The 15,164-nt window shown below is 34.1% G+C and overlaps 1 protein-coding gene across 1 annotated transcript in view; it reads left to right on the top strand.

The window, feature by feature from the left end:
- Positions 1 to 15,164, top strand: part of EIF2AK2 (eukaryotic translation initiation factor 2 alpha kinase 2) — a 65,037-nt gene that overhangs the window by 25,367 nt on the left and 24,506 nt on the right. Inside the window, exons 5-9 of the mRNA XM_051976151.1 lie at positions 130 to 256; positions 680 to 762; positions 7,811 to 7,901; positions 8,681 to 8,715; positions 13,000 to 13,074. Coding sequence (XP_051832111.1) covers positions 130 to 256; positions 680 to 762; positions 7,811 to 7,901; positions 8,681 to 8,715; positions 13,000 to 13,074 — 411 coding nt within the window. The remainder of the gene's footprint in view (positions 1 to 129; positions 257 to 679; positions 763 to 7,810; positions 7,902 to 8,680; positions 8,716 to 12,999; positions 13,075 to 15,164) is intronic.

The raw sequence follows: 15,164 nt of genomic DNA, 5'->3' as shown, positions 1-15,164 counted from the left end.
TTTTAAATAAATTTGACTAAGTTCCCTACACATTTGAGAAATGAGGTCTTCATCAGAGAAACTTAAAAGCATTAGATTTTTGATACATATTGAAACTCAAATAACTTTTTCCATTGTTGTTTATTCTAGTTTTTCTTATAGCTGCAAAATTGGGAAAACAAGTTATGATCCTGGTAGAGGATCTAGTAAACAAGAAGCTAAACAAGCTGCAGCTAAGATTGCATGTCAGAAGATGCGATTAGTTGATATTTCACAGGTAATTAACCTATCTTTTGACTTACTTTTCTTGTGTTCAAATTTCACTTTAATTTGATTTTAGCTAGATTGATTCTATGATGATACAAGAAATTATTGTCCAGAGAGATAATGACCCTCCTTTTTTATTCTCTCTTATATGTTACTAGTTACACATTTGTTCAATCTCCTTGCCAAAAAACAATACTAATTTACACTTGTTGGAAATGATATAGTTAGGATTTCTTTCACATATGGGGTTCCTATAGCTTTGCAATTTCAAATTCTGTGATTCTGTGATTTATAATTCCAAATCAGCCAGTCAAGCCTTTTGTAAAATGTGTGATTTTACATGATATTGTTAGGCAGCATATCCGCTGTAGCTCTAGGAATAATAAACAGAGAGAATTTATGTTGATACAACTTTGGATTTTTCTCTTTTTAGGAAAATGATTCAATATCTCCTTCTGCTTGTAACCTTTCACGTACTGATTCCCCCACTACATCATCTCTGAGTACATCAACCTCGTAAGTATGAAGCAATACTTATGGTTCAGTATAGTAAATTTTACTTGCTATCCACTGCTTGTCATAAAGACAATATTTATTTTTAATATTTAGCTTTTTTCTTTGAAGATATTTTATCTTTAAAATACTTATTTCTTAGCTTTGTTTTTATATTTCTTATGCTCTCATGAATTAATTTCTCTTTTGTTTATTCTAATATTTGAGTAGTTTTCAGTAAAGGGTTTTTAATTTTTAAATTTAGTATTTTATTTTTCTACAATTATATGTAAAAACAATTTTTAACATTTATTTTTAAAACTTTGAACTCCAATTCTATTCCCTCTTCCTTTCCTTCTTTCTTCATAAAGAATGCAAGTTGATAAAGGTTATATATGTGTAGTCATGCAAAACATTCCCGTAATAGTAATATTGTGAAAGAAAACAGACCAAAAAAAACCCCTCAAGAATTATAAAGTAAAAAAGTTTGCTTCAATCTGTATTGACGCCATCCAATATTGCTCTATACACAATACATTTCACTTTGCATCATGATGCTCATGGAAGTCCTTCCAAGTTTTTCTGAGAGCATCCTGCTCATTATTTCTTATAACAGAATAATATTCTATCATGATCATATGCCACAATTTGCTCAGCCATTCTCCAATTAATGAACATCCCCTCAATTTCCAAATCTTTGCCCTTAGAAAAGGGCTGCTGTAAATATTTTTGTAGATATAGGGGCTTTTCCTATTGGAATTTGGAAATTCTTTTGGAATAAAGATCTAGAAGTGGGATTGCTAAGTCAAAGAGTATACCTGGTTTTAAAGCCCTTTGGCCATAGTTCCATTTTGCTTTACAGAGTTGTTAAATAAGTTCACAACTCCACCAACAGTGCATTTATGTCTCATTTTTCTCACATCCCTTCCACGATTTGTCATTTTCCTTTTCTGTACTATTAGCTAATATAATAGGTAGGTGGTAATACTTCAAAATTGTTTTAATTTGCATTTTCTCCAATCAATAGTGACTTAGAGCATTTTTTTAAAACATGACAATAGATAGCCATATCTTTTGGTCATTTATCATTTTAGAAATGGCTCATTTTTATAAATTTGACTCAGTCCTCTATTCATTTGAGAAATGAAGCTTTCTATTAGAAAAGCTTGCTTTAATTTTTTCACAATTATTCTTACTAAGTGTATTTTCCTATTTATTTTACTTTCTCATTTCACCCTGTCCCTCTTTAAAAGTGTTTTGCTTCTGACTATACTCTGCCCTAATCTGCCCTCCTTTCTATCACTGCTCTACTTCCCTTATCCTCCTGTAAGGTAAGATAGATTTCTATACTCAATTCATTGTGTGTGTGATTCTTTCTTTAAGCCAATTTTGATGAGAATGAGTCCCACTCACTGTCCCTTCTTCCCTCTTTTCCTCTCTACTGTAAAAGCTTTTTCTTGTGATTGTAATAATTTACCCTATTATATCTCTTCTTTTTCTCTCTCTCAGCCCATCTCTCTTGCACCCCTTAATTTCAATTTTTTTGGATATCATTGCTTTACATTCAACTAACACCTATGACCTCTGTCTAAATACATTCCCTCAAACTGCCTTAATAATGATAAAGTTCTTATGAATTAGAAGTATCATCTCCTCATGTAGGAATGCAAAAAAATTCAACCTCATTAAGTCCCTTATAATTTGCCTTTCCTGTTTACCTTTTTATGCTTCTCTAGAATCTAGTATTTAAAAATAAGATTTTCTATTCGGCATGATCTTTTTTTTTTAATCAAGAATTCTTGAAAGTCTTCTATCTCATTAATATTCCATTTTTTCTTCTGACAGATTATACTCAGTTTTGATGGTTAGGTGATTCTTGGTTGTAATTCAAGGTGTTTTGGCCTTTTGGAATATCATATTCTAGACCTTCCAACCCTTTAATTTAGAAACTGCTAAATCTTGTGTTATCCTGACTGTAGCTCCATAATAATTGAATTGTTTCTTTTTAGCTGCTTTGCAGTATTTTCTCCTTGACCTGGAGGATCTCTATAATATTCCTGGGAGTTTTCATTTTCAGATTTCTTTCAGGAGTTTGGTAGATTCTTTCAATTTCTATTTTATCTCTTGGTTTTAGAATATCAGGGCATGTTTTCTTGACAATTTCTTGAAAGATGATGTTTAGGCTCTTTTTTTTTTTATCATGGCTTTTGGGGCTTCCAATTATTTTTAAGTTATCTCTTTTGGATCTATTTTCCAGGTCAGTTGTTTTTTCTGATGAGGTATTTCACATCGTCATCTTTTTTTTTTCATTCTGGTTTTATTCTGTTGTTTCTTGATTTTTCATAAAGACCATTTGCTCAATTCTAAGCAATTATTTTCTTCAATGAACTTTTGTACCTTCTTTTCCAGTTAGACAATTTTATCTTTAAAGGCATTGTTTTCTTCAGTGGATTTTTTCCCCCATTTGTCCAGTTTTGCTTTCTAAGGCATTTTTTTCTCACTGGATTTTTGTCCTTTCTTTGCCATTTTGCCAGTTTGTTTTTTGAGGTATTATTTTATTCAGTTTTTTTGTGTTCCTTTATCAAATTGTTGACTTTTTTTTTTTTACGATTTTCTTGCTTTACCCTCATTTTTCCAATTTTCCCTCTCCATCTCTTGCTTGATTTTCAAAATCTTTTTTTTTGTTGTTGTTGTTGTTGAGGCAATTGGAGTTAAGTGACTTGCCCAGGATCTTACAGCTAGGAAGTGTTAAGTGTCTTAGGGCAGATTTGAACTCAGGTCCTCCTGACATCAGCTCAGGCAATTTATCCACTATACCATCTAGATGTCCCTTCAAAATCCTTTTTGAACTCTTCTGTGTCCTGAGACCATTTTATTTTTCTTGGAGACTTTGAATATAGGAACTTTGACTTTGTTACCTTCTTCTGCATGTGTGTTTTGATGTTCCTCATCACTATAGTAACTTTCTATCTTCAGAATCTTTTTCTGTTGCTTGCTCATTTTCCCAGCCTATTACTTTACTTTGAACCCTTTATTAAAGAAGGGCTCAGTTTACATGATGGAGGTGCACTGTCCCAAACCAGGAGTTTTCTGCAGCTATTTTCAGAGATACTTCTAGCGACCTCTAAGTTTTCAGTTCTTCCAAAGTGGTATGATCTAAGGAGAAGTATATTTACTACTTTCTTGGCCTGGGCTCTGGTCTGTGAGCAACCACAAGCACTCTTTTCTGTTCTGAATTGTGAGGAGGGGCTCTGCTCTACTGTGGCTGCAAGCTCTGTTGTACTAGTGCTCTATTTTGCCCTGGGATTACTCCCTAAGACTGAGATTTGGATTTGAATGTGGGCAAAGCAGCAGGGTTCTGCCTCAGTATTAACAAAGACACTCTTGTAGTCTCCTTCTGACCAGTTGTTTGATGTCCTTGCCATCTGTGAGCTGAGAGCTGTGGAAGACACAGTTGCAATGGCTTCCAAGGCCTGCTCCTGGTTTCCTGGGGCTCTGCTGGAGTGTAACTCTCCCTTAAGTGTGACAAACTTTTCCTGCCAGCCTCCTAAACTGTCTTTGGCATCTGTAGGCTGAGAGGTCTGGAAACTGCTATTCTGCCACTAGTTTGGTTACTCCAAGACCTGTTCTTGGTATGTGTGGCCTGAAGTGCATTCTGTTCTCACTTTGGTGCAATAAATCTTTCCTCTTGACCTTCTAAGTTATCTTGGCTTGGAAAATTGTTTCATTCTGTCTTTATGTGGGATCTGCTGCTCTAGAATCAATTTAGAGTCATTATTTAAAGGTGAAGAGCTCAGGTAAATCCTTACTTTTACTCCACCATCTTGGCTTCTTCTCCAGTAGGGTTTTTTCCTTAATCTCTTGTGCTAAACTATACATTCTTTTTCTAAGTCTTTCCTCTATATTCTTATTTCTTTTCCATTTCTTTTTTCTAGCATTCTAATTTAATTTATAAAATATTTTTAACTTTTTAAAAACTCTTGCTTCATTTCTTCTAGGAATTTTAGTTGAATTTGAATCTAAGATGTGCTATTCTTGGAGGCTTTTGCGACTTCTTGTAGATGTTTTAGAATTATTCTTTTCTCCTGGTTTTTGTCTGACACATCTCTGTCATTGTAATAACTCAACATACTGATAGTAATGTTTACTCATTCTTCCAGTCTTACTTCTTGAATTGGGACTTCTGGAGAGGATGACTAGACCTTGTCTGGTCCTGTTTTGTATTCTCTTAGGTCCTATTGAGGCTTGCTGTGGTTATTGATTGCTGTGTTCTTCAACCATATCAAGAGAGAGGCTCAATCTAGGGGTCTGCAAGAATTTAGTTCATGTAAAGCTGCCTAATACAGAGTAAAGTCTGATTGCTTCTCTCTTTGCTAGAATTTTTTCAAGCTCTTGAACATGAATTGGATTTACATTACTCAACTGTTATCTTTCCTGAAGATGGAGCTCTAGAGAGCTTCTGCTAGCTTCAGTTTCATTCTGCTAGCTAAAAAGTTCAGCAATTTATATCAAGTCAAGTCAATAAGAATTTAAGGATTTATTATGTGCCAGACACTAATCACTGGGAAGATCAAAGAAAGGCAGAACCATTCCTAATTTTAAGGAGCTCACAATCTAACAGGAGGAAAGAATATGTGAACACCCTTGGACAAACAAGATGTATACAGGATAAATTAGAAATCATTCCATGGGAAAGGCTTGCAGAAGGTGGGGTTTTAGTTAAGATTTGAAGGAACTCAAGGAAGCCAGGAGGTAAAGTTGAGGAACAATAGAACCACTACCCCTTTCCTCACCTCCAATCCCTTTATTCTGAGCTCCTTGCCCTGATTACCTTTTCATAACCTTATGATTTATTTTAGGACTAGGATTAGAACCACACAGTTGCCATTCTCTTTGGTTTCTTATCCTTGACCAATCACCTACCTCCTTTAGACACAAGTACCTTCCTCAGTCTATCTAGTTTGGGGTCAGAGTGCTTGTGTTTCCAGGTGGTATCTTTACAGATTTTATCATGCACTTGCTGGATCTGGGACTTGTTCTTGCTTTACATAGTGTTAAGCTCTAGTTCATTCTTCATGCTGGAAAGCTCATTGATGCTTAGTCTTAGCTAGATCCTGTACTCTTTATTTCCACACTTCTGTCTCCTTGTGCTGACTTGGGCTGGAAAAATAACTCCCTGTGATCTTTCTTTATATTTCCCAATCAGACCCTATGTTGGAGTAGCTGAGTAGAGTTGGTCTATACTGCTTCCTTTTACTCTGCTGTCTTGACTTATTTCCAGAGGTAAGACTTAAACCCATGTGTTTCTGACACTGAAGCCAGCTCTCTATTACGTTTTGCTCCTTGTGACACATAGCCTGTCAAACTTATCTCCTTGCATTATGATTTTTTAGCTCCTTTAGCTTATTAGACAAATTTTAAGCATTCATGTTTAGACTTCTGAAGCCATAGGTTTTATTTTTGTCTCCTTCCTTGAAGTTTATTTCTTGTGAGTGTCTGGAATATGATATTGTTTCTACCCTGTCACCAATCTATTTTGGTCTACAGTGCCTGCTACACATTAGGTGATTGATAAATTCTTGTTAATCATTTGATCTATATGTTATGGTATCTACATTGCCATAACAAACACATTCCAAGAAGGAAGATTTTTCCTTCTCCCGGGCCTTTTAAGTTGAAAGATGAAAGATGAAATGTTATTTATGGGGACCAGCAAGCAGATCACTTTGGCAGATTTGTAGATTTTATTATATACAATGAACTTGGAGAGATAGATTGGAATCAGAAAATGAAGGGCTTTAAAAGTCTAACAAGAGTTTGTGAAACAGGAAGAGACTCAAAACAATAAAGAATTGAACTAGGATATTGGTTGTATATTGGGTATTGGGAGGATGAGTGATTAAAAAGTGATTGATATGATAGATTTTTGTTTAGGTTAATTGTCTATGTGGAATGAGGAATAGGGAAGAGAGAAGGAATAATCTTAACTTGTTATCAGTCTGAGTCACTGACAGAATACTGGTACTTTCAATAGAAATAAGTAAGTTTAGATGAAAGGAAACTAAATTAGGTGGTGAATTTAGTTTTAGAAATGGAGTTTGAGGTGCCATGAGAACATTTAGCTATAACTGTCCACAACATTTGGAGTTGTGGTATTGTTGTTCAAAGTGAGAAATTAGGGTTGTGTATTCAAGTAGAATGTAAATTTCTTGAAAAGAGAGATTCCTTTCCCTCTTGTGTTACTCATCACTTAGCATAATGCCTTGCATTCACTCTGTTTAATAAATGCTTATTGGTTTTCTTAATGAATTCAGTGCCCAACTTACATTGGACTTCTACCTTATCTCTTGCCTTCATAATGAGATTCTTCATACGTGTTGATAACTTTTCAAATGCCCTAAGCACCCAGTTCCTCATTCTACTCAACTCCCGTTATTTCTTTAGTCCTCCTCAGCTACACTCAGGGATGGTCACACCTTTGCCAACACCCATAAGGCTTCTATTTCTATGATCACATTAATTTTTTAAAATAATATGGGCTCTTTGAACTCAGGTATCTTGTTTTTTGCCTTGCAAGCAAACCAAGAATTCTACCCTCTTGTAAATACCCCCAGCCACTCCACTGCTTCTGCATTCACTGGGCATGTGCTGGTTCCTTCTTTCCCCAGGCTACATCTCAACATCATGGTAGCAGAATTGAGTCTGACATCTTTTCTTCTCAGAGGTTCTCTTAATCTTTCCCTGCTCAATTGCCTGACTCTCTACACTGTCCAGGAGAAGAACATTATTGTGGCTGGGGCAAAGGTTGCCTCCCAACCCAGCTAGTAAATCCAAAATCTAGACTAGACTTTCTAAAAGACTGATTTTTATAACCTTGAAAGCAGCCAGAGTTCATGATAATGTTATATTTAAAGAAAAACTTTCTGAAAAAGAACATTAAAAAAAGCCCTGTAATAACCATTGTGAACAAAATGTGAGATATTTAGGGGATCTAAGACAAAAAAAACTGATTTATGTATAAAGGAATAATTGAACATGCGAAATCAATTGTTATTGCTTTTTTGTTTGGCAGAAATGGTATGGTGGTTGAAAGTGGATTCTCAGAAGATACTTCAGAAAGAAATAATAATAAGAGCTTACAAAGTATTTCTTCATATTCTCCGGTACAGTATTAATCTCTGTGTTTTCTTACTTATTAATCTTCCCAAATTTTTATTGATAAATAATTATTTGCTATACACAATTTTTATATAATGAAATACTTTGTTTATTGTTATTATATTACTGATAATCTATAATGGCAAATATGACCCTCTTTTGGTTTCTTCACTATTCTAGTATCATTCACATCCATTCCTTCACAAATCTCTCCTGCTCATATCTTCCTAAGTGGAGTTTCTTCTCTCATAATCCCCTAGTAGTTCTCATAATACAAGATTAGAAATATTACTTTAAAAACATTCAATGCAATATATTTCTCCTTTTCTTTGTGATTGGGAGCAGAATAATGGAGTAGCAAAGAAAATAAAGGAGCAGAATTTAGTTCATTTCATTTTGATTCAGTTTCGTCTCAACAAGCATTTATTAAGTGATAGTAAGACAGATGTAAAAACGTTAGAAAATAAAACGTCCATTTGTGGCTAATTAGGAGCTATGATACAAATACTGATAACAATAATACATAATATCATGGTAAATAATATGTATATAAAATACAATATGAAAGGTCGTTACCAATAAGGGGGAATAGGAAAGGCTTCATGAAGAAGTCAGGATTGGAGTTGGGTTTATAGAATAAAAAGTGAAGAAAGCCATGAATAATGTAGATGAGGAAATGTGAATAAAGAAATATCTGAATACAGTATAGGAAAATTCTCTCTAGAGCATGCTGATAACAGAATTGATTCAATTCCATGAAAGTTTTTATTTTCTTTTATTTTAGAAATCTACAAGTGGTTGTCAACAGAAGGTTAAAAGGTATTGATTTCAGCTTATCTTATGTTGATTTCAAATATGCATTTTGTCATGTAATTAATTAGCTAATTTTAAATGAGAACTCAGTATATACAGAGCCCTCTGAAGGTAGAGAATCTCTGAATTAAGAGAAAGTGATCTTTCCACTATATTATGCTTCCTTTTGTAATCATTCTAGGTGATCTTCGATGGTTTCTTTTTTGTTATTCTTCTGAATATTAATATCATATATGACATATAAATGTGTCATTTGAAAAGCTCAGCTCAAGACCTAGCCCTGAAATATGTGTAAATTTGGAAGTATAGCTCAATGGTTCTCACTTTTGCTACAGCAAGTAATCCGTGAAGCTGAGTCAGTTTTAGAACAAAGGAAGTGAGCAAAAAGGAGCCAAAAATGACTGGGGGATCTGCACTTTTTTCCCCTGAGAAGTTCATATCTTGTCCAGGACATATATAGGAAGAAACTCAATCTGACTTTGCCTAAGTCTGCTAGCCTATCCATATAGCATGACTCTTGTCAACAATATATTGTTGTATTCTGGTTTTTAATTCATTCTGCTCTGCTCTAATATAGTGTGATATCTAGAATTGGTAATTAGAATTATTTTTGTTTTTGCTTTGTCTGAGATCATGATTGCTACTCCTGCTTTTTTCCCCCTTCAACTAAAACATAATAGATTCTGCTCTATCTCCTTACTTTTATTCTATATGTGTCCCTGGGATCTCTCTGTCTCTCTGTCTCTGTCTCTGTCCCTCCCTCCTTCCTTCCCTCTCTGTCTCTCTCCTCTCTTTCTCTCTCTCTCTCTCTCTCTCTCTCTCTCTCTCTCTCTCTCTTTTTCTTTCTCTCTCTCTCTCTCTCCTTCTCTCTCTCTCTCTCCTTCTCTCTCTCTCTCTTTTCTCTCCCTCCCTTCTTCTCTCCTTCCCTTCCCATCTGCCCCCTCCTTTTTCTTCCTTCTTCCTTCCCTCTCTCCACCCTCTCTTCATCTTAATTTCTATCTCTCTTCCTTTACCCTGTCCCTTCTCAAAAGTGTTTCGCTGCTGCTCATTGCCTCTTCCAATCTATCTTCTTTCTATCAGTCTTCTACTTCACCCCATTCTATTATTCCCTCTCTTCTTCCTTCTCTGTAGAGTGAGATAGATTTCTAAGTACATAGATTTTCTAAGTGCTTATGCTATTTTCTCTTTCAACAAATTCTGATGAGAATAAGGTTCAAGGGTTGCCAGCAAGGCCTCCCTCTCTTATTTCCCTCTCCTCTGTAAATAGTTTTTTGTACTTCTTTTATGTAAGATAATTTATTCCATTCTACCTTTTCTTCCCCTCTTCTCACAATCTTTCCTTCCCTATTGCTCTTTAATATTATTATTATTTTTTTGGTTATCATTCCATCATAGTTAACTTGCCCCCATACCCTCCGTTTCTACTCCTTTTAACTGCTTTATTAATGATAATTCTTAGGAATTATAAGCCTCATCTTCCCTTGTAGGAATATAAACAGTTTACCATTACTGAATCTTTTATGGTTTCTCTTTCTTGTTTTTTCTTATGTTTTTCTTGAGTTCTGTTTTTCAAAATCAGACCTGCTATTTAGCTCTGGTCTTTTAATCAGGAATACTTAAAAATTCTCTATTTCATTAAATTTTCATTTTTCTCTTTGGAGGATTATACTCAATTTCACTGAATAGATGATTCTTGTACAGCTCCTTTGCAATTTGGAATTACGTTCCATATCCTCTAATCCTTTACTTTAGAAGCTGCTAAATTTTATATTTTTGTGACTCAGGCTTCATAATATTTGAATTATTCCTAGCTGTTTGCAATATTTTCTCCTGACATGGAAATTCTGGAATTTGGCTTTATTCACTGGAATTTTCAATTTGAGATCTCTTTCAGTTGGTGAGCGATGGGATTCTTTCATTCAATTTTTCTTTCACCCTCTAGTTTTAGGATATTAGGAGTGGGGGAGCATGTGGAGGAGATGATTTCTTGAAATATGTTTATTATGATTTTCAGGTAATCTAACAATTCTTAAATTATTTCTTTTCAATCTGTTTTCCAAGTCAGTCATTTTTCCAGTGAGATATTTTAGAATTTCTTCTATTTTTTCATTCTTTTGAAGTTTAATTATTTTTTATTGTCTCATGGAGTCATTAGCTCCTACTTTTTAAGGAATTATTTTCTTCAGTGAGTTTTTGTACCTTTCTCATTTGGATAATTCTACTTTTTAAGGAATTTTTTTCCTCAGTGAATTTATGTACATCTTTTCATAATTTTTGTGCTTCCTTTACTAAGCTGTTGACTTTTTTTCATGATTCTCTTGCATCACTCTCATTTCTTTTCCAATTTTTTCCTCTACCTCCTCTTATTTGATTTTGAATTTCCTTTTTGAACTCTTCCAGAAATTTTTTTGAGGGGTGAAGGTTGACATGAATTAATATTTTTCTTTGAAGCTTTGCATGTAGCCATTTTGACATTGTTGTCCCCTTCTGATTTTATGATTTGATTTTCTCTGTTACCATTGTGACTTTCTATGTACAGATTCTTTTTTGTGTTTTGCTCATTGTCCCAGTCTATTTCTTGATGTCTAACTTTATGTTAAAGTTGGGCTCTGCTTCTATGGTGGAGGGGTTACTGGGCTAAGCTTTAGCTTTTTTTGTGCAGTTGTTTTCAGGGGAATTCTAGGAACATGAAAATTTTCAGTTCTTCCAAATTGGTATGATCTAAGGAAAGATATGGTCATTGCTCTTCTGAGTATACTCTGGTCTATGAGTGACCACACACACTCTTTTCCATATGGAAATTATGATCCTTGCTCTCCTGAAGTTGCAACTCAAGTTTGCTGGTATTCCTTCTTACCCTATGACTGTGACCTGAGCCCATAACCTGGATCCATGATGGGAAATGAAGCAGAATTTTGCACCCACTTTCAGCAGTTTTCCCTAAACACTTGTCTGGTTCCTTTTCTATCCATGGGCTAAGAGCTTCTTACTCATTGCTGCCTATTCAGTTGCCCTCAAGGTCTGTGCTGGACTGTGCTCCACTCTTGCCCCAATAAGACAGACTTCTCCTGTTGATCTTATTTGTCTTAGGCTAGAAAATTGTTTCACCCTGTCTATTTGTTAGTTCTGGTACTTTAGAATTTGTTATTATAATTCATATGAATGAATCTTTGCTTCTGCCTTTGTGGCTCTGCTGCCCTCCTCCAACCCCTCCCAAGAAAGGCGTATTTATAAGAAATAACATAAAAGAAAAAGTAGACAGGACTTAAAGTTTGGATCAGATAGAAATAATACTGATGTCTCCAGCATGGGGATATGGAACAAAATAAAATATTTAAGGTACTAGTGAATCATAGAAATTCAGTCCTGGATTATCCTAGAGATGATTTAGAGATGATCATACATATATTGTATGAAATATATATATTCCACTCCTGAATAATGTTTAAATAAGATTAAAATATAATTGGAAAATATTTAACAAAATAAATACAATAAAATGTAATTAAATTATAATTTGTCAGCATGTGGCCCAAGGAGATCCTTTTATTTGGTTTAGTGACCCCTATTTTTTTTTGAGTTTGATGTCTCTGATCTAATTTAACCCCATAATATTATAGATGGAGCAACTGAGGTCCAGAGAGCTGAATTATCTTGACCAAGACCATACAGATAGTTGCAGGATTTTTTTTCCTTTTCTGTTATTCTTTTGACTATATCATTTTCACTTCCTTAACAATTCAGTATAAAGAGATAGAGATGGGGATACTGAACAATTCTTTGGTGAGGAAAGCATATTAAGTTATAGGTGCCAACTCAGATATGTGAGGCAATGTGGTATAATAGAGCCTGCACTGGATTTGGAGTTAGAAAACCTGTATTCAAATCCCAACTCTGATGATTATTAACTTCTGGTAATATGACGAAAGATATAAAAGGTTTATAAAATTTAAAGATTCATTTTTGATTGCTGTAAAAGATTGTTGTCTATAGCATATAAGGATATAGTGGAAAGAGCACTGTATCAGATTTAAGAGACCTAATTTCAAGTCCTAGCTCTGACCCTTATTGGTTGTGTGCCTTTGGGAAAGTTTTTTCAAGCTTATGTGAGCCTTAGTTTACTGATCCATAAAATGGGGGTTGTAATTTATATACTACATATAAATACAAAATTATAAAGCACCTCCTAAGGTATAAGAGAAACATGTAAATTGCAGCATGCTATATAACTGGACTGTTATAATTTAATTAGATTGGAATTCCTTCAAATTTTTACTCTCTGACTTTTAGGTTTTTGGCACCCACTTTTCAAAAACAACTTGACAATAATGAGAAAGAAGAAAATATGTATAGTTGCAATGAAAGGTAAGAGGGGAAATGATATGTGTTTGATTAAATGCCTGGCACATAATAGGGCTCTCTGATTGCTTCTTCCTTCTTCCCTTTTGCTGAAGGAGGTTGATACACACAGAAGGGATACAAGAAAACATGTATATTCCACTTTACTATTATCTGCTGATGCTCACTTTAAATCTGATTCAGCATTGTACACAGTAACTGCAAGATTATGTGATGCTCAACTCTGATGGACTTGGCTATTCTCAGCAATGTTGTGATTCAAGATAATTCTAATAGACTTGGGATGGAAAATGTGATCCATTATCCAGGGAGAGAACTATGGAGACTGAATTTAGATCAAAGCATAGTATTTTCACCTTTTTTGTTTGTTTATTTGCTTTTGCGTTTTTGTGGTTTTTTACCCCCTTGGGCCTGATTTTTCTTCTATAACATGACAAAAATGGAAATAGGTTTAAAAGCATTATACATGTTTAACTTCTATTAAATTGCTTGCTGTCCTGGGGAGGGGAAGGTAAAGGAGGGAAGGAGAAAAATGTGCACAAAATTTTACAAAAATGACTATTGGAAACTATATGTGTTTTTGGAAAAATAAAATGATATTGAGGGAAAAAAGGAAAGATTTCTAGGGAATGAAGCTCCCCAGCTTTTCTTAGGAATCTATTATAGTTTTGATAATTATTGGGTCACATCTTAACTTTCTTTTGTTCAGGTCAAATTAAAGAATCATAACCACCTTTTAATGGTGTGTGTGTGTGTGTGTGTGTGTGTGTTTGCTGTTCTTTGTACATTGCAATTTTTAAAATTGCATGTGATGCCTGAAAATGTAGCTTAATTGAAGTAGACATGTGTGTGTATGAATACATATACATACATATGTATTTGTAAGTGTGTATATATGTATGTATATACATGACCATGTATGTGTATACACACACACATACCAGAAAAAATCTGATTCACTGAAGTAAGACTATATACATAACTGTTTCCAAGAAATAGCCTTTATTCAGGCATAGCACAACTTCTATATGACCCACAGTTGTAGGAACTATACATTTTGTTTGAGGTAGACTGAAGAAACAAGAGCTTCTAATAAATATTCAAGTCTAAGTTCAACAGGTCTTTGATACCTTTGAATACAACAATCATGAATAGGTCTGATAAAATTAAATACAAAATTTAGAAAAATTTCCTTGGTATCAGAGATCAGATTTATGTATATCTTGTCATTCCAGCTGTCTCAGTCTTCTTTATTCCTTCCTTCCTCTGGAGAGAATACCTCGGTGTAATTATCTTATATCAGTGGCTTATATTCTTGCTAAGGCTAATATCTTTATCAAGCCTTTGATCCATTCCTTTCTGTCTCCTTTGGGAGTGTGGTTCCATGAAAGTTCATATTTTGTGTTTTAACTTAGTTTCCATCAGGTGGTTTCTTCTTCATTACCTTCAAATATTATCAAATTCCCTTAATATTTTTAAAAATTAAGTTAAAAATTTCTAATGAACAAAAATATATATTTCTTCTATGTCTCCTTCCATTGGAAAAAAAAGAAAAAAGTTTTAGCAAATATATGTAGTGAAGCAAAATCAATTCCACGCTAGCCTTGTACAATATGTATATTTCTTAAACAGAACCTTGAACCCATCATTTTTCTGTCAGATAGGTAGCATATTGCAGCCTGAATCCTCTGGAATCATGGAATAATGATTAGCCATTTCATTGCTTACAGTTTTTAAGTCCTTCAAAATTGTTAGTTCTTACAATATTATCATTGTATAAATTGATCTCCTGGTTTTATACTCATTTCACTCTATATCACTTCATACAAGTTTTCCTAAGTTTCTCCAAAACTGTTTCATCATTTCTTATATCATAGTATAATAGTATTTCATTATTATGCAATTTATTCAAGCATCTTTCAATTCTTAGGTTCCTTTTAGTTTCCAGTCTTTGCTATTATATAAAAAAAGAACCATTATAAATATTTTTGTACATATGGGTTCTTTTCCTCTTTCTTTGATCTTTTTAACTTAGTATATTATGTCAAAGGGTAGTAATGCTGGGTATTGTTAGATCAAAGGGTATGCACAGTTTA

The sequence above is a fragment of the Antechinus flavipes genome, chromosome 2 (genome assembly GCF_016432865.1).
Source record: "Antechinus flavipes isolate AdamAnt ecotype Samford, QLD, Australia chromosome 2, AdamAnt_v2, whole genome shotgun sequence".
NCBI lineage: Eukaryota > Metazoa > Chordata > Mammalia > Dasyuromorphia > Dasyuridae > Antechinus > Antechinus flavipes.
Note: the sequence above shows the minus strand (reverse complement) of the source record. Positions and strands in the feature narration are given on the sequence as shown.